The sequence below is a fragment of the Monodelphis domestica genome, chromosome 3, assembly GCF_027887165.1.
Source record: "Monodelphis domestica isolate mMonDom1 chromosome 3, mMonDom1.pri, whole genome shotgun sequence".
Classification (NCBI taxonomy): domain Eukaryota; kingdom Metazoa; phylum Chordata; class Mammalia; order Didelphimorphia; family Didelphidae; genus Monodelphis; species Monodelphis domestica.
Genome location: NC_077229.1, coordinates 376,776,067 through 376,801,678, shown reverse-complemented (window position 1 = coordinate 376,801,678; position 25,612 = coordinate 376,776,067). Strand labels below are relative to the sequence as shown.

Genomic DNA, 25,612 nt, shown 5'->3' with positions numbered 1-25,612 from the left:
AAAAATAATAATAGCTATCATTAGCAGGACATTTAAATATTTTACCTCTTCCTTTTAACCATATTTCTGCTTTCTTGGAAATACCTGTGGTCCATGATAAATGCCAGCTCTATTTTTTTGACTTCCTGGATCATTTATGTTGAAATCAAGATATAATTGCTCTGGGGACTTGAAGAAAATGGTCATTTTATTCTTTGATTCTTTTAGAGAAAGAACAGAAGATCAAATTTGGTTTCATTTTTCATCTTGTCACAAGGTCTCTAAGACTGGTTTACATATCTTGGTATAATATTTGAAATTTTGGCAAATCGAATCACCATTATACATTTAAAAGATGATAACTTTATATATCTATATATGTGTATGTATATATCCATTTATACACACATAAATATTTCTCAAAATCACTGAACAATAAAATAGTTCTTAATATGTCTGAGTTACCTTAGTGACATTCAGAGTCAAACATTCTGCCACCCCCAAGCTTAAATTCATCATTTTTGTGCTATTTCTTCAAGCTTATCCTTTTTGGCATTGTCAATTTGCAGAATAACTTACATCATTTTAGATTACATTCCAATTGGAAAAGAAAAAAGCAACGTTGCTGAGTAGTAATTCACTTTGAGTTCCTTGGCTTTCAAACAGCCTCTTGGGACTAAGCTAATATGTTTTAGAAGCCAATACATCTTCATTTAATTTATCTTGTATTTTAGGATTCCCTCAGAGTTCACCTCCAGGACTGTGGATTGTGACTCACTTCCTTTTGCTGGAGGGGGAGAAATAGTATTATGGTTAACTTGTTTAGAAGGGAAAAAAAATACTGAAAAGTTAGCACTCCAAGTACAAACTTGCCTAGTTAATCTACAGTCCACAGATAAAAACATAAATCTTAAAAAGTCTGCTGAAATACAGATGGTGAGATATCTCAGGAAGCATTAGATAGAATTTTGCTAGAACAGTTTCAGCAATTCTCCCAGAAGTGGTCAGAGGAAATTTTTTAAAAAATGAACTTAGAATTAGTTAATTTAGGTACTTTTTAAACTACCCTAGTAAATAATTTGATGAAAGAGGATATTAAAACCTTCAGCTGAAATAAGAGGTTTTTCTGGTTTTTAATTTACTTATGTCATTATTGTTTATAGTATACATCCTAAGATAATTAGTAGGTACTTTCTCCATTGGTGATAATTGTAACTCCTCCATTTGCCACCAATTTCAACTCTGGACTCATCTTTAAGTCTTGCTGCAGTTTTGTTTGTTTTAAGTCACAAAATAAATTGTTACCGTATCAATTTTTTTTTTCCAGACCTCAGAACTAGGTGTTACAGAACACGTTGAAGGAGATCCTTGCAAATTTGCACTGTGGGTAGGAAGGACCCCAACTTCTGATAATAAAATTGTCTTAAAGGTATGCCCGTCTGACATCTTGACAAACATTTAAGTATCTCCTATGTAACTGCAAAGCTAATTATTTTGGAAACTGTTCAAGAAATTTATGACATAAGTGGGAGAAAGAGCCTGCACATAGAGACGTATGATACAGAAAATAATGCAATGAATGCCAAAGAGAACTAGACAGTGTGCTATAAGAAATTCAACAGAGATTCTGTTTTATTTGGTACACAGGATAGGGAAGGCTTAATGGGAGAGTTGGCAGCTAAAGTGACCCTTGAAGGAGAGAGAGAGACTTAGAAATGGGGGAGGTTCTCTTTTTCTGATTCCTGTATGTTAGCACTAGGGATGGTGTGAGCAAAGGGTGAGAATGGGAAGAGAACATGAGATGGTAATGAGGCCAGTGTGGCTCAAAAGTAGAGAATGTCAAAGGGAGGTATGGGATGCAATATTAAAAAACAAGGTGGAAGCCAGATTGGAGAGGGCCCCAAATTCCATATTCACATATGTATACTTTATTCTCTGATAAGTGGAGATTGTAAAGAATGATTAAAGAAGGAATAAACAGGAAGAAGGCTCATTTAAGAGGCCATTCTCATTATCTAGGCAAGAAATAATGAGGACCCGAATCAGAGAGGTTGCACTCTAGAAGGAATGGAAAGGAGTGACTGATTATAAAATGATGGAGATAGAATTGATTTGGCAATTGATTGGAAATGAGAGCTGAAGATGACTCTCAGGCTCTGAATCTAAGTAACTGGGAGTATGTTAATTCCATTAATAAAGATAAAGAAATCCTTGGGTGAGATCCTGAGGGCAGGGGAAAGTGGCAGCACGCATATGTTTTGTGTGAAAAACCATTTCACAATTATATATAAGCCTTTTTAAAGGATTTGGTTTTAAAAACGACTGTGCTGTACTCCTCCAAACATCTCTGGGACAAGAGTTGGTTATGTTGCTTGGAAACCGGAAGATAAAATTCCTATATTGGCTAAATGCAATTAAAGAACAATGAAAATATTTGCATTTTCATTTTGGTGGAAAATATTATATTTTAATTTTGTTGGGGAAATGAATTTTGCCAAACTCTTATTTCACCCACCTCAAGACAAAGACAGAGAGAAGGCTAATTTTTTATCCTTCACTGCTGATCTGGTTTACCTGATTTTATAGGAGATCAGAGGAGTTATATATGGCCTCAGTCTTCAGGCTAACAGGCTGATGAGTACTTTTCTAAATGCTGTCAAAGTTCCACTTGTATGTCTCACTGGTTTGGCCACAGTAATAAAAGCTGGTTTTTAAGTATGCAAAGATTCTTGGTAACTGATGGCATAACAGGGTCTTGACTTGCTCCCTTAAGGTTACTCGGTGCCACAAGCAAGCTGTGTTTGTGTTTACTTTCCTTTTGCAAAGTGAAAATAACTGTGGAGATGCTCTTTAGTATGTGATGGCAAAACCTGCATGATATTTTTATATGAATTTCTAGGAGATAATATTAAAACATTTTACTTCTCTTACTAGATCTTCTTACTAGATTTTCCTAGTCTCTTAGCAAAGACTTATTTAAAGGTGATGGGGGAGGGGGCAGGGAGGTGTCCTGTCTAGTGAGGAATTATTAAAACATAAATGGAATTGCTTTTTGAGTTGTCTAGAAACACCAGAAGTTAAAGGATGTCTGAGCTTGGGGAAGTTGTAGCTATAGATTATTACAAAGAAACATTGGAAGAAAAGTCAAATGCTTCATGAGACTCCAAGGTATTAATCAGAACCATTGCTATTTCATCTCTGACTTTAAAAAAATTCTCATATACTTGCAGAAACTATGATTTTAGTTTTTGTTTCTATCAGGTAATTTTCTGTTAAATGGATTCTTGGAATATGTACTACTTTTAAAAGTTTTCAAGTCCCCTGTCTGTGGAAATTATTATTTTACCTAGTTTTGACCTGCATTATATAGTAATGAATATCTGGATAATCACAAAGTCAGTGTGCATATGATAGCCCTAGCACAATGTCATTTACCAATCAGCTAACACATTGCTAAATATTAGGTAAATGTGATCTAAGTTTTTTGAAGTTTATGGCTGTGTGCATTATGGGACCATAAACTTTACAAAGACATATAGCCAAAGCAACTTCATGTGCAGAGGCCAACAGGGAACTATTTATATGCATGTGTTAAAACTTATGTAAAGCCCACACCCTGTCTTCAATGCGGGGTAGAACAATACTCCCCTCAAAATGGTCATATGTTCTTGGATTTTAAAAAAGGCATCTAGGAAATTTTTCCAGGCATCATCGCCAAATATGGGCAAAGTGCCTTTAGGATATCATAAAAGATCCATGACACAATTCAAAAGTAAGCCTTCCTGCACGTTACAGAGAGTTAACATGGTGAACATCTTCTGAAAAAGCATGTATTTGCAGAGGAACTGAATACTTTGTGGAGAATCGTTGGCAAGAGTTCTTTCTCCAAGAGACAAAAACAGAATTTACTTGGGAATCTTTGTTGTTGAGTTGATTCAGTTGTATTTGGCATTTCATGACCCCATTTTGGGGTTTTCTTGGCAAAGATAGTAAAGTGGTTTGCCATTTCCTTCTCTAACTCATTTTACAGATGAGGAAACTGAGGCAGACAGGGTTAAGTGACTTGGGGTTGTACAGCAAGTAAGTGCCTGTGGTCATATTTGAACTCAGAGAGATGTCTTACTGATTCCAAGCCCAGTATTCCATCTGTGCCATTTAGCTTCCCACCCATGAGTCTAAAAGACTGTATATCATGAAAAAACTCATTGACACTTTCTTACCTAATTATCCTATAAACTGAGTTTGGTTTTGTTTGCTTTCATAGGCTGAAAACAATGTATCCATCATTGCATCCATTTAACTCCACCTTTAGTGCTAGTATACATAGTATAAAACCGATCATTTACCATCATCATGTGAAATATCTCACCCAGCTCTCCAGGTTAGGTCTCCTTTCCCGTAGGACTATATTTCTCCAAAGTTGTTCACTTTTGCACCCTTACTTAGTGTTATTTTTAATTAAGGTTTTATAATTACTTCTAAATCTAATCTTTAATTCATTGCTTTTAAATAATAGGCATTATGATTTTTCAAGGCAAATTTAGCAGATCTTCTTTTCCTGATTGTTTCCAGTCTCTGCCAAATTGTTTCTTTTTCTGCTAGCCCAGATGATATCTCTTTAACTCCTGATTGTTTTCATGAAGCATTCCAATTCTAGTAGATCAGAGGTTTTTAGAGTTTTTTTTCTTCCTTCTCTGACTCTTGAGAATACTTTTCATGGGAGGAAGAAAGAGAGCTAGAGAAAGGGAGTGGGGGATGGGCAGTGATATTTCAGGGAGGAAGGACCCAGTCAGGCCTAAAGACTAAGTAAAAAAAAAATACAGAGGAAGTCAGAGGCCAGCTTATTCCCTTCCCTTCATTTATTTCACAGCTGTCAGAACCAAATAGTTCTCCTCTATGTAAAAATGGTTTTCAAAAACAGTAACTGGTGATAAAATATATATATATACTTTAAAATAGTGTTATCAGATTTGAGTATTTGAGGAAGTTGTTTTGTTTTTTTTTTGTTAATTTAGCCAGTCTCATCTGGGCCACTTTTGTTGGAAGATGCTGTTTCCTGTTTATTCATTTATTTGTCTGTTGTCCTAAATAGTTTGTGACAATCATTTCTACAAGAAATAATTCTCAGAGTAGCAGGATAATACTTTCCAGAAACCAGCTTTTAAGGGACAAAGATCTCCTTTCTATGTATATGGCCAAAATAAAAGTAAAGTTGAACATGTAGATATTTACTCAGTATTTCTCATAAGTTTTTGGTGGAGCAATGAAGTGACACTTTAAATCCAGCCAAAGAACAAATGTTCTATGTTGGGGGGGGGGGGGGGGTGTTGGTTGTTTTTTTTTTTAAACCCTTACCTTCCGTCTTGGAGTCAATACTGTGTATTGGCTCCAAGGCATTAGAGTGGTAAGGGCTAGGCAATGGGGCTCAAGTGACTTGCCCAGGGTCACACAGCTGGGAAGTGTCTGAAGCCAGATTTGAACTTAGCACCTCCTGTCTCTAGGCCTGGCTCTCAATCCACTGAGCTACCCAGCTGCCCCCAATGTTCTATGTATTTTAACACAGAACAGTGAACCACTTGCCAGAGCCCTAAACTAAGATCCATTTCTAAAGGCTAGTTCTAATCTAGGTTCCATTGTCTGCTCTTTAGTGACTCATATCTTGTAATGAATATCCAGAAGCCTTATGGAATATTGGGGTGGGGGGGAGAGATCTCTGCTATATATTCTCTATTATTTCTACATTGGCTATTAAAAAAAAGTCATTGGTTTGGGGGCATGACAGAAGCACGTACTTTCTTCATAGCAGATCCAAAATAATAATACAAAAGTGTAAAGGTATGCCTTTTGCAGACTCTGAGTAGCCCTACTTTCAGGGTATGCAGGACAAATGGCAGGCAATGGAAGTATCATTACCTTACATAAGCATAAGGTAAAACTGAAATCACTTTTGGTGAAAGAATGGTCAGATTAGCAATTGTTATCTAGCCGTTTATTGCAAAGTTGTTTTGAAAACAAGAGACTAAAATGTGTGTGTGTGTCTGTGTCTTTGAATGTTTGTGTACACACATGCATGAATACTTATACTTCAGTATGTTTAGGTTGTGGGGGGAAATGATTCTGCTTCAAAACGAATTCATAACCTTTTTTTTTTTAAGGCTTCCAGTATAGAGAATAAACAGGATTGGATCAAGCATATTCGAGAGGTGATACAGGAAAGAACCATTCATTTGAAAGGGGCACTAAAAGAACCAATTCATATTCCTAAAACAGCTCCCACTGCCAAACAGAAGGGAAGAAGGTATGTGGTCCTTGTCCCCATACAGGAAGGCTTTCATTTTTCATAATGCAACCAAATGGAACTCCTATTTACCTTACCCTTACCACTCCTCCATCCCTTACTGATGCCTTTGAATATTTATGGGATATTGTTTGAGAGGACATAAATTATGACTATTTCCTATAGATTCTAAAAGTCTTTACATTTAAGAGGCCAAAAAAAATCCAAACCATTTTAGTCAGCAAACATTTGTTTTTTTGTTTTTGTTTTTGTTTTTTTCCCCAAGAAGAAAGAACTCTTAGCCAAGGGCAATACTACTTTAGAATATAAACTAATTTTCAGAATATTACAGGGGAGTATGGCAAATAAAGAGCAAGTGTCACCTCACTAAACAAGACAGAAAAGAGAAAATGAGTCTGTAAAAAGGTTGGTATGTGATCCAAATCATCCCCAGGACTTTAAATGAAAGACTGGAAGGAGGACAACAAACAAGTAAAAAATGGAACAGATCCATTGGCATTTCGAAATGTTAATTCATCAGGGATTAAAGATTTACCCAGTATGGGTTTTTTGACTCTGCTGACACAATCAGATAATCAACAAGCACTAATTAAATGTTTCCTATGGATCAAGGTAAGCCAGGGCATGAAAAAAAAGAAAAAACATAGTCTTTGTTCTCAAGAAGTTAACAGTCTAATGGGAAAGACAACATACAAATAACATATACTCAGGATAATTTGGGAATGATCTCAGAGGAAAGACACCAGGATTAAGGATAGGGAAGGGCTTCTTACAGAAGTTAGAATATTAGCTACGACTTGAAAGAAGCCAGGAGGTGAAGAGAGTTACAAGCATAGGGAACGAGTGAAAATGAGATGACCACTGTTTTGTGCAAGGACTAGCAAGGAGGCCAGTGTTACCTGATCCTAAATAAGTAGAGGGGAATAAGATAAAAGAAAATTAGAAAGCTAGGAAGCAGGCAGTTTATAGGGGTTTTAAAAGCAAAATAGGGGATTTTATATTTGATCCTAGAAGTAATAAGGAGTCACTCGAGTTTCTTGAATAGTGGAGAGACAGATCTACACTTTTAAGATCAATTTGACAGCTGGATATAGGATAGATTGGAGTGGGGAAAGACTAGAGGCAGGAGGCTCACCAGAAGGCTATTGCAATAAAAGTCTAGGCATGAGCTCATGAGACCCTGCATGAGAAGAGTGGTATATGAGAAATACAGACAGCAACCCAATTATAACTTGGTAGCACTATATTCATCATCAGTGACAGCATAAATACCACATCAGGACTCTTCTCTCTAATTCCCCATGTCTCTCATGTATGATAACATAAAATTGGCAATTGGCACTAAAGAAGACAAAGGTAGGAAGAGGAGCTGTACCATAAGTATTCACAAAAATAAGTCTGTATCAGAGGGAACACTATTTTGAAGACTATGAAGGATTGATTTTTTTTTTTAATTTCAGGAAGAGGTAAAGCTATTCAACAGTCAGCAGAAATCACTCATGGTATAATTTCTACAAAAATGTGATTAAGGCACACAATTTTCCACCAGCCCATTTAACTTTCTCATCTCTATAAATTTTTCTTAAGAATGATCCCATATAGTTAGAATATGAAATATGAAAAACAAACAGTCCGGCTTTCACATTTCACTGCACCCTTCCACATTTCACTGCCATACAGAAAACTTAGATGGGCAAATAGGATACAAGATTCCCTTGTGCTAATTGTTAATTGATTTTAAAACAGCATTTGGTTCAGTAAAGCAAGATGGAGCCTTCAGGGTTCACTTCCAAAATATATCTCTCGGCAACATGTTAAGATCACCCAAGAATCTTTGATACATACAACCACAAAAATAACTAGTCAGGGAAACATAAAATGAGGACTTCTTTGCCTACCAAAGGTGTTTGTCACTGTCATTCAGTATTCTGGGACTTTGTACAAAATCCAAATGTCAGAAGGATTCCTTATAGATGGTAGCTTCTCAGATGCTCTTGTTTGTGAATGGCATGGTGCTACCCTTGTATTAATTCCCAGTGTGCTACAGAACTTCCTCAATGAGACTGATTGGCATGAAAAAGAAATCTGTCCAGGAAAGAAAAACAAAACTGAATTTATGAAGAGTTTTTACTACTTCCAAGACTATGATATGTGATGACCAATTACTCCATTGAGTTAATCCATCAGTATCTATGACTAGAAATAGCTAGAATTACAGGAGTTAAGTGGTTAGGTAGGATTACATTTGGGAAATTGTTGAATACTTTAAACTGTTCAAAGCTGCTCCTAAAATCAAAATTTTAAATGTTGAAAAAACATTCTTAAACCCTTACCTTTCATCTTCGAATCAATACTGTGTATTGGTTCCAAGGTTGCAAAAAAGTAAAGGCTTGGGGGCAGCTGGGTGGCTCAGTGGATTGAGAGCCAGGCCTAGAGATGGGAGGTCCTAGGTTCAAATCTGGCCTAGCTGTGTGACCCTGGGCAAGTCACTTAACCCCCATTGCCTAGCCCTACTGATCGTCTGTCTTGGAACCAATACACAGTATTGATTCGAAGACAGAAGGTAAGGGTTATTTAAAAAAAAAAAGGAAAGGCTAGGCAATGGGAGCTATGTGACTTGCCCAGGGCCACATAGTTAAGGAAGTATCTAAGGTCATCTTTTAACCCAGGACCTCCCATCTTTAGTCCTAACTCTCAATCCACTCAGCCACCTTGCTGCTCCCCAAAACCTACCTTTTTAAACACCATTATATTTCTGGTATTACCATGTGGCTACAAATCATGGAATGTCACTGAAAATCCAGAAATCACAGGTTACTCAAGGACAGAGAGATATATAGTGAACGTTTAGTAAAGAAGATATAGCATATCACCAACTATATCTTGTAGGCAAAAAGTTATCCTTGAAGTGCATTATTTAGAGAGGAGATGGACCAGTTATTTGCCCAGTACAAGAGGCCATAGGGGCCATAGATGGATAGCTCCAATGCTACATTGTGGCTCCCAGAATGATAATGATCTTATAGCCTTTAGTTTGTTGGCTAGAAACTTTCTAGACGATTTATAGTAATTCACTCACAAGAATTTTACATGATTGAGATATAGATAATTTATCATTTTTGCTTTCAGAGGAAGATCCCATCTCTGTGAAATTACAGATTCAGTGAAGTATATTCAAGTCATTTGATGAATATAGTCAGATTACCTTCCCAAATGCCACTTGCACAAAATGATTTCAGTCCCAATTCTAGTAGGGTTTTAAATTTTATTGCAAGGGCTTCTTTCCAAATAATATTAACCCTATAATATACATTATAGCATATTAGAAAAATATTAGGTTTTTTAAATCAATTAATTTCCAAATAAATTATAAATGATTCAGAAATATTCTGTTTTCTAAAGGGAAAAAAATGACATTGTCAATAACAAAAAGTCTGCTTTATCTTCACAGAGATGGAGAGGACTTAGACAGTCAAGGTGATGGCAGCAGCCAGCCTGATACCATTTCCATTGCTTCCCGTACTTCTCAGAATACCTTGGACAGTGATAAAGTAAGTTGCAGAAAAAAAAAAACAGATTCTCATTTTTTCATTGATTAGTCTCTAGTCTGACATGAAGCAACCTCCATTTCTTTTTTTAGATGTATTTTCCATTAATGATCAACATATTAGAACCCTAATCATATGCCAAACATTGTATTGGGTACATTGGTACAATAGTGAGTACAAACAAGGTTTGCTATCTTTTAAGATGATGTCAAAGTGAAAAGACTCTGAAGTTCTTCCCTTTAAAGAATTTTCTTTCTTCTCCTTCCCCAGATACACTTATATAAGTGAAGGAGAGAGATAAGCAGTAGTTAAATAATGAAATAAAGTATATTTTATTATTATTATTAATCTTTTCACTGCAGTTTCTAGCTCCAGGGCATCTGATCAATGTCAACACAGCACAATATGAAGTCTACTGTAGTATTTCTTAGTACAATGATGGCAAACCTCTTAGAGGCCTGGTGCCCAAACTGCAACCTTCACCTCTCATATGAGACCCCCATATTAGCCCAGACAGGGGAGGGAAGAATCACTCCCATTGGGCTGCTTGGAAGAAGGGTGGGTGAAGTGAGGAATGTCCTAATTGGGTGGAGAGAGGAAGGGGAACAGCTCCTTCCAGCATGCTCTGGCACACATGCCATAGGTTTGCCAACATGGTCTTAGTATAATCTAAGAAGTGATATTAAGCTATAGACATAGGATTTTAATTAGTGGGGGGAGGGACAATATCTTTTGTGAAAACTGATAGGGTTTTCATGTAAGTGAAATTTCCACTTTTAACTAAGACATAGATCCTCGTTTTATAGTCTTCCTAAAAATGTTAGAAAAAAAACTAAACTGAAAGTGTACATTTGAGGATGTAGTGGGGTTGAGAGGGAAGCAGGAATGGGAAAGAGGGTGAAAAAAAGGTATAAGATTAAAATTAAATATCCAAATAGTCCAAGTATTATTTTTATAAGATTTATTAATAATAACTCAAAGTGAAGTGAGAGAAAGAGCATTTTTCCAGCTATGTTAGCAGAAAAAAGACCTTAGGGCATGGTTACAGAAACTTCTAACAATCAAACATAAAATGTATGGGAGGATGCAATTCTGGGGGTTGTAGTTCTGGGGTACAAAATTCCAACTACACAAAGGAAAGGACTGAAATTAGTCATTAAAACAGGATAACAGAGTTTTATTATTTGCAACAACCTGTATCTTGTTAAACAAAATTTATTAATGATCATATGAGGTAAGTATAACTGTTCTTTGTCCAGTGTTTTCCCTTGAAACCAACTTGCCTACAAAAAGAAAAAATTACTAGACTCATTGTCCTCTAGAAATTCATAATATAAAAGGATTGAGTTCAATGGGTTTGAATTTTTTAAATATATAATATCTCTAAGAAAAAATTAAGAAAACCTCTGGTTCCTTTTTCTACCTAATTCCACAAAGAAAACCTACAGTGAAATTAATATTCCTGGTGTGAATTAAATACTAAAATGGTACTGTTTAGGAAATTCTTTTTGCCCCAATATAGTAATACCTCTTAGCTAGAAATTGACTCACGGTGGCATTTCAAAATGTTAATTAGATCGATTGTAGGAAGAATCCTGAATCTAGGTAATATGACATAGAGATATTGAGCTGCAATAGATATTCCTTTTTAAAAATATTCTTAGTTTAAATCCACCAGAAATACTATACTGGCAAGCTTGCTCTGTGAAAGCATGAGTCCATCTAGGCAAGCTTACATCTTATTTTACTTTATTCAATGCCCAGAACTTTGCCTTTCCACAAATGTTTTTTAATAATTATAATAATAACCAGAAGATAAATGACGTGTTCAAGCATAATGCACATAGCATCTGGTATCATTTCTCTCTCTGTGGGCCCCACCTCTAGCCACTCGCATATAGTGGGGGAAGATTTCTCTTCTGGGAAGCATTTGCAGGAGAAATTAATGTGTGAGAATAGACTCAAGGGTCAAATGAAGTTAAGTATGTAGTAAGCAGCAAAAAGACAATAAGTAAAGAAAAGCATTTTCATAAAATTAGTTTGTACTGAATGAGGAAATCCAAATAGGCAGGAAAACTAAGAGCAGAAAGGCTTTGAAAGTGAAAGAATACACTTGAAATTCCAATAAAACTAAGCCAATGGACAAATCAGAGTGAATGTCAGAGATGACAGCATAACTCAAAGCATAGATTCACCCCTATAAAGTTGTCTTTTTTTTCTTTTCAACTTTCTTTTAGGAAATGTGTGAGTTTATTTTCAATGTACATGACCTTTTGCTTTTTCTTTAAATAAGAATTGAGTTTATTAACCATTAAAATTGTTCAAATGCATTAGACTCATTACTGAAAGGAGGAAAAATTTAAATATCTACTGACTTGCAAGAAACATAGCATCACTGTCATTCCCACCCCAGTTTCAGGAGAGCTGTGCTCCAAAACACATTTAACATGATCAGTCAGTCTCTCTTTGTGCAAGTATACATTTCCTCTGATGGATGGATAGATGGATGGATGGATGGATGGATGGGTGGGTGGGTGGATGGATGGGTGGATGGATGGATGGATTGACAAGTAGGCAGGCAGGTAGCTAAGGTTACTTTTTGAAGGATGTGAGATTGGGGAAGAAAATCAAGAGAGAAAGAAAGTTCTGTTAAGTACTTACTATGATACCAGACATGGTGCTAAAAACTTGAGATAGAAAAATAGGCAAGTAACGCCCCACAAGGAACTTGTATTCTAATAAGGAAAGACAATTTGTATAGGAGCTGAAGTTGGAAAGGGGTGGAAGGTGAATGCCAAGCTAAATTACCTTAAGGCAACTGTGTAAAGTAGCTCAGTGGACCTGGAACAGGGTGAGATGATGGTAATGATTTATGTAACATTTACCATGTGCCAGGCACTTTGCTATATTATTTACATATACTGTCTTATTTGATCCGCAAGCAATTCTGGAATGTGGGTGCTAATATTGCCCCCATTTTACACTTGAGGAAACTGAGGCAAGCAGAAGTGGAAAATGGCTGAAACTAGATTTGAACTCAGGTCTTCCTGATTCTAAGCCCAGTGCTTTGTCTGATGCACCACCTGGCTGCCCTTAAAGTTCAGAGGCAATAAGAGCCCAGCAGCTTGGTAGTGAGAATCAGTTCAGGTGGGAGAAGGTTAAAAGGAGGCTGAAGTATTAGCAGGGTTGTGCTGGTAAATATTTTAAGAAGTAGCTCACTTGGGTAGGGGGTTGAGGAGAAGAGTGGGGGAGATGGGAAAAGACAGCATGCCACACATTTAAGTTTAATCTGCATTGTTAACATTTTCTCCATCACTCTCTTAAGTCTAGCAGTCACCAAAGCAATAAATCGACCTCTGTTTGTAACATTTGCTGGTTTCTAAAGCATTAATACTCACACTGAATGCTCACACTGATGAGGGCCTGCACTAGTGTTGGCAGGATCAGGGGAGAGAAGGGGTGCACACAAGAGATGTTGCAAAGGTGAAATAAGTAGACCTTGACAAGGGATTGAATGGGGTGTCAGGATAAGAAATATCAAAGAGTCAGGATGATTTCTAGGTTTTAAGCTTAAGAGACTTGGAGGGTAGAATTTCCTTATACAGTAATAGAGAAGAAAGGAGGTGAAGAGATGGAGGATGAAATAATCCAAGCATAAGTCAAGTTTTATTTGGAATGGATAAAAAAAATGAAATGAAGTGTGAGGAATGGGATTTCTATCTTATCTGTTTGTCTGTCTATATTGAACCTTCCTTTTTTCCCCTCCACTCTCCCACAAAACTGAGAGTTCATAAACCTCATATTTTATAGGGAAAAAGAGACATTTTCCAAGAGCTGCCCCTTCTCCCCTCCTCATCTCATGCCGCTCAAATGCTGTCTGCCTCTTTCTCACTTTTACCCATGTCACATGAAAAGATGACACTTATTGCCAAAGCAGATCCCTCAATTTGCACAGGTGATCCCATTCTACCCCATCTTCCCTCTGAAGATTGCCTCCTCTATAATCCCCACTCTCACTTATATTCAATCCTTCCCTATCTACTGGCTACATCCCTACTGCCTACAGTCATGTCCACATCTCCTTTGACCCTTCTGTCCCTGGTCACCATATCTCTCCTGCTTTTGTGACTAAATTCCTGGAAATGGCTATATGTGGCTCTACTTCTTCATCTCCCTGCAGCCTGGCTTCTGACTTCATCATTCAACTGAAACTGCTCTCAAGTTAGCAAGGCTCTGTGAATTCCCAGATCTATTGGCCTTTTCTCAGTCCTCATTCTTCTTGATCTCATTCGTCCTGACACTGTCAGTCTTGCTGTTCTCCTTGATGTTCTCTCTGGATTTCACTGCTCTCCCTGTTCTCCTGCCTATGTGACCACTCCTCCTTCTCCTTTGTTGGATCTTCATTGAAGTCACACCTCTTAACTAGGGGTGTCTCCAAGAGCTCTGTCCCCAGCCACCTTCTCCCTTTAAACTCACTATTGATAAATCATCATTAGCTCTCCTGGATTCCATTATCGTCTCTATGCTGATATTTCTCAAATCTTCTTACCCAGCCTTAACTTTTCTGCTTACCTACAGCCTTGCATTTCCAGGCACGTTTCCAGCTGCTATTAGAATCTTGAACTGGCCGTCTGTAGACATCCTTAAACAACTCGCTGTTCTTCCATCAGATTTTCCTTCCTTCTAATCTTCCTTGGTGTCCCTTGCATCTTTGAATACATCCTTCAAGTCCCACAGCACAGAAGCTAGGTGTCATCTTTAACTCCTCATTGTCCCTCTCTTCCATGCCTGGTCTGTTAGCATGGCCCATCACCATCCCCTTTGTAACAGTCCTTGAACATGCTCCTCTCTCTCACCCTCTTCCCCATTCAATAAGCTCCACTGGCTCTGCTGCTTACACAGAGGGTTATACAAACCCCTAGCAAATGTAATTGGGAATATCTAACCAGATAAATAAAAATACGATAAAACTAGAAAATGTTACATTTTAATCAAAATCATTTTCTGGCTTCTAGGGTCCTTATGTATGGATTAGTGGCCCCCGTATCTATTTTCTTTTGATACCACCAACCTCCAGCATCAAATATAAAACCCCCATTTGGCATTTGGAACCCTTACTTCCTATCCCCTTCCTCCCACTACCTTTCTGTCCTTACACCTTAAACAACCACCCCTACATGTTTTGTATACACTTTCCTCTTTGCTATTCCACTGACAAGACTCTTGCTCTCTTGGCTCTGGGCAAGTTGTCTGCATACCTGTCATGTTCTCCCTGTTCATTGCTTCTTCCTGAAAACCCTACCTTCTATAGGCAGTCTTGCCAAATCTCTCTTAGCACATGGTGCCTCTCTTTTGTTTTTGTTTTTTTTTCCATGTTATCCTGTATATAGCTTGCTGGTGTATAGTTGTTTGCATGTTGTCACTTCCATTAGGTAGCAAACTCCCCAAGGGCCAGGATTGTCTTTTGCCTTTCTCTGTATCCCCAATATTCAATACAGTACATGGTATATAGATGCTTAATAAATGCTTATCGATTGACTTAAGAATTTTGTAGAATATCTTCAGGGAACTCACAAAACCTTTCTGTTGTGCCTTTCTTTTCCTAAAATCTATTTAAGCATCCCCTTTTCTTTAGGTGAGTGGAAATACTAGTGCAGTTAGCATTGTTACCCAGATTATCATCCTAGGACTAAGACCCTGGGTTTTTCTTAATTATAATCTCCTTGCCCTGATCAAAGACTTGCTATTATAACTTTAAAAAAGGAAGAAGAATGTTGCCTGAATAAAATAAGATTGCAGAGTGGTTGAGTTCTGATCTGGTCCTTACCCGGTTTAAGAAGATATAGTTGAACAAATTACAGATTCCAAGAAATATCCTCCTGGAGTGTCCTTTTGGAACATTTATACCCTGAGTTATGTTCCTCAGAATGTATTTTTCCTAGAAATAATGTAATTAAATATTGTGGACTAGACTTGAAATATTAATATTGGTATTCTACCTAGGATACCTGTAGGATAGTTAGTGTTCCTTTGTTTTTGTTATTTGTTGTAGAATGACCTGGAAACTTAACTACCATTTTACAAGATTGTCTATGAGAAAATGCATTCCCAATTTTAAACTCATAAATGAACATTTCTATCTTGACTGGTTGCTAAGTTGGTTATTGCCTACATTCTTCTTTTTAGATGAATATTTTTGTGATTAACACAGTGTTTACTCTTAGTCTGTCATATAGTTAAGCCACTTTATCACCCGGCATTGACACTGCATTCCAACTCTCTCCAAGGATAGAAAGCTGAATGTAGATTAATTATCTCACCCTAGGAGTCTTTTTGCAGGATGACTTTTTTTTTTTTTGTAATTGAGTTTCAGATATTTTCCTATGGCTATGTCACTGATTTTATTTTTCATTTCTTCTAATCTGTTGTCCTCTTAAACTTTATTTGTTAGCTCTTGAATTTCTAGAGAGTCTACATCTGCTTCTAGAACTATCAACTAATTTTTCTGGACCCCTTCAGAGATTCTTGCAGGTGCTTGTAGAAGAAAGTTCTTTTTGACAAGACTGTTATAACACTTAACTCTATTTATGTGTTCCTGCTCCAAGTTTGAGCATTGTGCTAGCCCTCCGATTCTACTGGTTAAATACAGAAAAACTGGATAGAGTGATCTACTCTCTCAGGACAACAGGTCAAAATGTAGTTTACATTGGGTATGTCCACTTACTGCTTTTCTTTGTTATAAGGGAGACTTCAATCTGAGGGAGGAAAGAGTATTTCCAGAAATTACTGTAGTGTAAAAGCAAAAGACACCAATAAAATTCAGTTTAAAAAAACCAAGTCTATAACCATACAGTAAGGGAATTATATTACCAGAGTATTCGAGTGGTCTTTTACCTCTCAGTTCTTGCAAACTGTATTTTATATGGAGCTAAGCTGCCTCCAAGTCAGTGGCTATAAACTTTAATAAAGTTAAAAGCCAATATCGAGGCAGAAGCTTATAAAGCTTTATTTAAAAGACCAGCAACTAATATTAGTTACCTTTCACGGGCATTTTGGTGATTGTGCTTTTTTTATTGTTGGTGAATTTGTGTACTTTCTGATACAAAGTTAATGAATGAATAGATGACCTAAAGATATGACTGTAAGTGTGAGAGGTACATATTTTGAGAGCTGTGAGACTAGAATTGTCTCCAAGCTAAAATGTAATCCCACTTAGAGACATCCTTTTCCTAGATTTAACATAACAGCCATTTGTCTTTGGTAACATTCCTTCATAATAAATCACAAGGTTCTCTCTACCATTATATGTTTGCAGCCTCAATATGTAGGCTCTTTCTGAATGATTAGAACAGATCGATCTGGCAAGAAAACTGTTTAACTATCTCCTGCCTACTTTATTTAATTTATGATGTCTGTTGTGGGTTAGTTCTGAGTATGGAGTTTGGCTCCATTACAGATGTTGGGTGCGGTGGGGGGAGGATTAAATCAGCCTCTTGGAGAATTCCTAAGGAAAATGTTATTTGACCAGGGCTTTAATAATTCTCAGATGAGGTACTAAAGGTTGCTAGAAAAAAAGTTTTCTGAGGAGGAGTTGCCAGAGAGACCCTGTTTCCTAAGGAACATTATCATCAGAGCAAAACTTAGGCTTGCATGAGATAAAACTAAACAATCTCATGAGCACATTTACTTCTGTGAAAACATCAGTTTTAAAATATATCATTTCCTGTGCTTGTCGGTGTTGCTAGGATATAGTCCATGACACTTTCTTCATGCCAATATTCATAATTCTTATATAATAAATACAATGACCTTGTGAAAATGTGTCATTGTTATACACATTAGAATGCTTTAGAAGCATTCAAATGCTTGCCAGATTCTGAGCTCATGTGTCCTGAAAGCATTCCTCTGTGTTAGGGAAGGGAGAAGAGACATAGTTATGTTTTAAATGAGGAAACTGAGGCAAGGATTAGATAACCTAATGACTTGAGGCCACCCTCCAAGACAGTGGTAAAGCCAGCAATGGAATTCTGATGCAATCAGTGATTTGTCCCCTGCTAGGTTATGTAATAGCATATGTAAGCCAAACTATTTTCTTTGCAATTAGCTTCATATTCTCTCTTCTTCAGTGCCAGGCTTAAATCCCCCTCCATTGTGGTTATCTCTTATCTGCCTAACTAGTGGGAATCTCGGCTCCTCTGTACCCCAGAAGCATATTCCTTGTGCCCTTCTTATACAGTAGTTATTTATATATTTATCAGTGCTTCACAAATAACTATGTCAATACCACTAGACCATCAACTCCATGTGCATTTTCCTTAACTTGTATCTTTCCTCCCTTGGACCACCATTATTTTGCAAGGTGCTTTGTGCATGATAGACAAACACTCGTCCAATGATCAGGGCTAGATCAAGCACATCCAGGAAAGAATTACTCTTTTGAACCACAAAAATTGTGATGACTTTCACTGTTTTAAACTGATTTAGAAAATGTGTTACCAGACTTGGTTGGCCTTTGGGGGGGTGGTGGGGGGAACTAGGGCTTGGCAGTCTGTGACACCCACAAAGAGAAACCATTAAGTCTAGCATTAAACTGAACTGAGCAATGTTGGCCTGAAACACTAAAGGGGCTAACGGGGAGGTAGGGAAGAAGGGACAAAGGTCTTCCTCTCCTTTGCCTGTCGTTCCCACCAATTTTAGTAACAGTGAATCTGGAACATTGATTAAGGCATGGAAGGATGAGTATGTAGTTTCATTTTTTTAAGTCCCCTGAGTACTAAACAGAGAATCAGAATAATATTATGTGTTATTTCTATCATTGTTCAGATACTTATCGTAATAGTAGTACTAATAATAGTAGTAGTAACAATAATTATAACTTAACATTTATATATCATTTATAATGTAACTGGGACTGTGCTAAGCAATTTTCAATTATTTTCTTATTTGATCCTCACAACAGTCCTGGAGAAAAGGTGCCATTATTATCCCCATTTTACAGATGAGGAAATAGACAAATAGAGCTTAAGTGGCTTGTGCAGAGTCACATGGCTAGCAAGTATTCCAGGCCAGATTTTAAATCAGGTCTTCCTGATTCCAGATCCAGGACTTTTTTCTGTTGTACCATTTAGCTTGCCTCTAAGAGTTCCTGATTTCTCAAGAACAAAAAAAGTAAAAATGGGGGGGGGGGGGGGGTGGCAGGAGGGGGTGGAAGGAAAAGAAAATGATCTCTGTTTCCAATGAATAATGTATGAAAATGACCAAATAAAATAATGTTTTAAAACTAAAAAAAAAGGAAAAACAAAAGAAAGAGAAAGAAAATTTGGGCATGATTAGGGTTCTGATTCATTCATTCTAAAGGTCTGTTTACCATCCAAGCAGTTCCTTATAATGTCAAGGGATGATGGAAAGAAAAATCCCGTCCATTACCTAGAGTCCAGGCTTCCAGCTAATCTTTTTGAAATCAGAGGCAACCTCATTCAGTCCATTTTTCAATTATGTCTGATTCTTTGTGACCTTTTTTGTTGTTTTTCTTAGTGAGGATATTGGAGGGGTTTGCTATTTCCTTCTCTGACTCATTTTAGAGATTAGGAAACTGAAGCAAACAGGGTTAAGTGACTTGCCCAGGGCCACACAGTAGTAAGTGTCTGAGGTCAGATTTGAACTGAGGAAAATGAATCTTCCTGACTGTGTCCTGGCACTCTATCCACCTCAGCAACTAGCTGCCCCAGAGGCAAGCTTAGTTGCCCTAGACAAAAATCTAATCTCTCAGCTTTCCATTATTAATTCACCAAACTAGGGCATAGGATACTACAAACCAGGCCAGAGCCCTGACTATGGGGTCACAATCATGTCTTTGTAGGAAAAGGAACTTCGTGGCCAGCCCCTGGCACCTCAGAGCTCTGCTCTTCCATTTGCCTGTCAGCTCATAACCAAAATGTAGCATTCTGGCCAGTAGCTCCAGCCTTGTACATGCACTTTTGTCCTTCTGACCTCAAGGCCAGTTTGCATTGCCTCAGACATTCTTGTGTTATAGTCTCAAGCCATCGTCTTCCATAGTCATCTGCTCTGAGTCCTGCCCTCTGCTTCCAAGCACACCCTTGCACCCACACACCAAAAACCCTGAGTGCCTCTGCTCCTGGGTGCCACATTCAGAGCACCCTGACCAGCCTCCAAATGACACACCACCCTCCCACAGTTTCCTGGAACTTCTAAATCTGTCCTGCCACCCCTGTAAAACTGCAGGCACTTGTCCTCCCCTGTAACTGCTCCTGCAGTGGTGGGAAACAAGAAGGAAACCTTCCATCTGAAGCACTTCCCTAAACATCGTAGGCACTGTAATGACTCCTTTGTAAAGTTTTCATGAAGAGAACTCAGAATTTAAGCATTTCCTCCTTCAACCTCTAGCAAATATTGAAAAGGAAGTTAAATGTTCTATCTCATCTCTTAGATTGAAGATGTATTTCATATGTGATAAGAGAAGGAGAACTATAGAAAGAAAAGTAGATAGCACAAACAGCTTGGAGCAAAGACAATCACAAAAACTTTTAGTAAAATCAGGTTTATCCTGTGGAAAAGCCAGCCTAAGCCAGCAGGGTTCTCCAGTTATTAAGTTGTCTTGTTGGATCTTAGGTAATATAGCTCCTATTTTTTATGGGTTTTTTAACTTAGTTGTTACAATTCACTTGGGTCTGAGACTTGGCATGAGCTGCCTCTGGGATGTTAGGGATGTGTATGATTGTGTGCATATTTAAATTCCAGTTGTTTAAATCACTTTAAGAATGAGGCAGTAAAATTGAGCTGGGAAATTGGGACTTTATGTAATTTTTTAAAATATCAACCAAAAAGTTTCCTTTTATCAAGTGATATTTTGCAAGAACTTGATTCGATTGGCATAGTTGCTTAACATAAATTGAAAACATTTTAATTATAAAGATCACAGACCACTAAATTTTTAAGTATATCTCAAATTTTAAAATTTTATAGTATCATAAGAAAACATCTCCATTTTCCCCTATAATAGCCATCAACATGATTGAGAAATGGTTCCTTCTTTAACTGAAATAACAGCAAATCCATTAATGAAGTAAAATTACAATAAACCTACTTCTTCATCTGTCAGAAACTCCCACTTGTGCATGACTGTTCTGGATATTCTCTTTCAGAATCTTTCAGAAAATAAAATGTAACTATGACTATTTCGAACCCTTGGATGAACTGAGTTTCCTGGATAACAGAGAGTTGACCTCTTTAAGGATAAAAATCTGTTTTTAAATTTTGATCCTTTGATTGGAAATATATGCCTGAAATTCTCTTACTTCTTAATCAAAATATACAAAGCTTATAAATTAAAATTTGGTTTTAGAAAATTAATAAGTATTTTTCTCCATCCCTCTACCTAATTGAACAAAAAAAACCCCTCCTAACAAGCATGTAATATTCAAACGAAGTAAATACTAGTACCTATTTTATTTATTAAGTATCATCACTAGGTGTCTTGTAGAAGATACAGAGAAACTCCTCTCTAGGACACAGGCTACTAGATGATGCATTCTTGTCCTTGGTAACACACATAACAAAGAAAAATAATGGCCCTTGGTCTTGTGCATATCCCTTTTTAGTTCTTCAGGTGATTGTAACATAATGACAGGAAACACGGCATAGGCTGCTAGGAATCACAGTTTTTAAGCCATCTACAGACATTAACCTGATTGTTGATGCCCTGAATGTGAGGCTTCCATTCATATCAATATTAACATTTTCCTCTAATCAAAAAGAGGAGAAAATAAAAGAATAAGTAATTAGAATGAGGCCTCATGCATTCTCCACTGAGAGGTGAATAAAGTAATCACCAGAGTTGGTTTTATTATACATCCAAGGGAAACAAGAAAAATCATTTCCTAGGAAACTTGGTCATCTCATCTTGCATGGCTTGTGATGAGTATAAGCAAAAAGACCACCCATGAAGATAATTGCTGCTTATGTGCCAACATCTGTTCAGAGGATGAGGAAGTAGGAGAATTCTCCTGAGAACTCAGTGAAACCCTCCAAATTAAATATGCAGTAACACTTAGTGAGTTCAGTCCAGAAGCAGGCATAGGATAAATATGTAAGAAAATAAAACTCAAGCTTCAGAAAAGACAAAGGACAACAGTTTACAGATTACACAGAAAGCACATGCTTTATATCATGAATGCCTCAAGAAGAGAGATAGGAGGCTCCAGATATGCTGAATCTTGCATAATACTACCAGAAATGGACATTCTTAAGAGTTAGGAAATGACTGATTACCAATATGGGAGTCATTTCTAGCTCAACTAGCAGTGGACATTCAGCTCAAAATTAATAACAAGTTATGAGTAAAAATCAGAAGAGATGAATTATCAAAGCAACTAGTGAATATGAATAATTGAGAGGAACATTAAAGAATTATGTGAATTGTCTCACAAAAGAAAACAAAACAAAACTAGGAGAATCATATACTCAATGTAACTTAAATAAACAATCTTAAATAACAAAATGCAATAAAAAAATGGGCCATTGGACAATGTTAATTCAAAATCACTATAGGTAAATCGTACATCTTTGTGTACTTGTTAATAGTAAACTACACAAATGGAAATGACACCTACTCACAGTATTAGGCAAAAGTGCTTTTAAGAGCAATTATGAAATTGTTTATAAGAACCCCAAAATATAAATTAAAAGCCATAATAAAATTATAAACAGAAAAATAGATTAAATATATAATTAAAGCAGCTTTGACCAGAAAAAATTTTTAAAGCTATTTGTGTTCTAAAATGGGTAATGGATAAAAGACCAGATACCAACAAGATCAGATTACCAGGATTTCCTGAGTAGATTAAATGTCAATTATTTGCCACAATGAGAAAACTTCTCAAGAAGAGCCTAAAAATGTGCCAGAGTAGCAGACCTTTGATTTCCTTGCCAAGTGGAGAAATATGGCAACCAGGTGCTGTTAAAGAGTATAAAATTATTTATAAAAACTTATATATAGGAATAAGGTCAATTATTATGAAAAATATTACCTCACCAAACATCAGTAAGTGTTAAAGAGAAAATATATACAGAATACTCAGTGATTCAGTTAAACTAGCTCATCCCAAGAACATTTGAGGATAAAAATGAAAGAACATAAGTCAAAAATGAAGAAAAGAATATTTAACTATTACTCTAACGAAGTATTTTATCAATCAATGATAGTGTAGTTTGCACATTTGGACTCTTAATGTATTAGAATCTAGAAATGTCACTAAAGAAACCAAATTTGATAGAAGTAACTGGACCAAATCTTGTAAACTCAAAAGAGGATCATGAAGAAAGCAATTTGAAGATGTTGAGAGAGATGGCCTATCTCAAGATACATGTTTTAAAGGTTACTGAAATTCTTGGAAAATATCACAATCATTAATGAGAAAAAGGATGTAGAGAAGATGGCAATAGCTACTAACCCATATACCCATTTTCTCATTTCTATGAAATGTGTGTGAAAATAATCTACTCAAGTACCCAGGATATCCTTGTAAAAAGTATGGGAAAAGAACAGGTAGTTTCTTGCAAATAATTATCTTCATTAGACTTATAATCATAAATTGACTGTGAACAGAAAATACATAATGATCTATTACTTATTTTTAAAAAGCATTTTATTTAATAAAGCAAAATGCTATCTTAAAGATTCTCTTACAAAATCACCTATGTTAAAATCATATAGGATTTCTTGAAAGATATGTTATTTTTAGTTGTGGTCAACTCTTCCTAACCCTATTTGGAATCTTCTTGGCAAAGATACCGGAATGGTTTGTCATTTCCTTTTTTTAAATGTATAACCTCCTGCAGTTACATATTAATATTTTCATTGGTGGACATGTGAGAAGGAGATTGGAAACTGAGGGGAAATGGATAGAGGAGAGAAAGAGAGGGGGGGAGGGAGAGGGAGAGAAAGACGGAGAGAGAGACAGACAGACAGAGAGAGAAAGGGAGAAGGGAGGGGAGGGAGAGAAGGAGAGAGAAATAAAGATTCAGATTCAGAGACAAGGAGTTAAAAAATATAGGCTCCATCGTGCATGCCCCTCTGATGGAATTGAGAGAGGGCTCTACAAGTGTCCCCAAACTTTTATTGGAGTATTTAGAAGTGATTTAGAAAGAGGGAGGTAGCTAATGAACATGTGACATGGCATAGGTTTTAACATTGGTTCAACTGACAATCATGTAATCAAAGAGGAGGAGGTTAATCAAACATGTGACTTTGTAAGGAATGTGGTCTAACAAGGAGGGAGCTAGGACCCTGTGGCAAATAATGTCCTGATCAGGAATTCCTTTGTCCTTTGGACTGAAGATTTGGAATAGAATAATCAAGAAGTAACATGACCATGAGTCTGGTATATGAACACATAAGATACAATATCAGTACACCCATAATACTTTCGAGATGGCTCATATACCTGGTATGCTACAAAATGAGTAAAATGAGGCAAACAGGGTGAAGTGCCTTGCCCAGGGTCACGCAGCTAGTAAGTGCCTGATGCCAGATTTGAACTCAGGATATGAGTGACTCCAGGTCTGACTATCTACTGCACCTTCTGGCTGCCCTTCAAAGATGCAGCATTAGAAATAACTTTGTTCATTAACTCTAGTATTATTAATATCAAGTCAGGCCTAAAACAGGGACATGTACCCTAAATGTGCTTGCCACTGTCATGGAGGATTTTGAATGAATTCCAATTGGAAGAGAGGGATTCCTTGCTAAAAATATGTGCTTATAAATACTTGTATCTTTATATGACATTGTGCTGATTCTGTCTTTCTCTATAATATTATAGAACTTCCTAAATAAGATTGATAATAACTTAAAAGAATTTGTTCTAACTCTCCACAAGAGAAAATTAAATCATGTTGTTTAGATTGTGATACATAGTTGGAAGGAGGACTATGATGGAAATGAGTTAACAAATAAAATCATTTCTATCACCATATCTGCCCAGTCAGTACTTACTGCGCTGTTTTTATTAATTACTCTCTGAATGACTGATATAGGTTTGCACTGAGGTTATTATTGAGAGCCAATAACTTTATTCCTTTTATTTAGGCTCATAAGCTTCCCATAATGGATTGACTAGCTCGTTCATTAAATATATCTAAGAAATCTTCTTGTTTTGAAAACCAATAGGTATATTTGTGTTGGGAGAGTGGGGATTTCTACAAGTATTTTTCTTATCCTTTGAAAAAACAAACAAAATTAAAAAAAAAAAACCCAAACCCTGGCCCTGAGAAAATATTTTAAATTATTGACTGGGGGGATATCTTCCCAATATTCTTGCTATGATCTCAGATATTTACATGAATATTGAAATAGTTCTCTTTTGAACCCTAAGTAAGTCTTAACCTTTACCGTGTTCCTTTACATTTGTACTGACTCCCAAAAAAGAGAGTAGGTGTGAGGAAGCTGTGATTTCCTTTTTATTTGTAAGGGAGCTACTAATAAGCCTTAAGCCCACAGGAGAGGATTTTGCACAGAAGGAAATCTGAGGGGGTGACATGGGGTATATAATAGCATTATTTTAGGAATTGTATCAACTGTGCTTAGAAGATATTCTTTTGTGACTATTATTAGTAGCACTTTGAATATCTCCATCCCTAATCTCTTTAACAAGTAATCTTTTTAGGTTTGTTGGTCAGCTCTGTATGCAACCTGCTTTAATTCACAAGACACTTCTGGGAGGGTCCTGAATGAAAGAGCTTGTAGGATGTGATTGTTCACAATAATTTG

At 36.7% G+C, this 25,612-nt stretch overlaps 1 protein-coding gene across 9 annotated transcripts in view; it reads left to right on the top strand.

The window, feature by feature from the left end:
* The window catches only part of TRIO (trio Rho guanine nucleotide exchange factor), a 539,234-nt gene that overhangs the window by 401,742 nt on the left and 111,880 nt on the right, over positions 1-25,612 (top strand). For all 9 annotated transcript variants that reach the window (XM_056824283.1, XM_056824286.1, XM_056824285.1 and 6 more), the window contains 3 exons: positions 1,307-1,408; positions 6,135-6,277; positions 9,729-9,828. In XM_056824283.1, the coding sequence (XP_056680261.1) occupies positions 1,307-1,408; positions 6,135-6,277; positions 9,729-9,828 (345 nt within the window). The remainder of the gene's footprint in view (positions 1-1,306; positions 1,409-6,134; positions 6,278-9,728; positions 9,829-25,612) is intronic.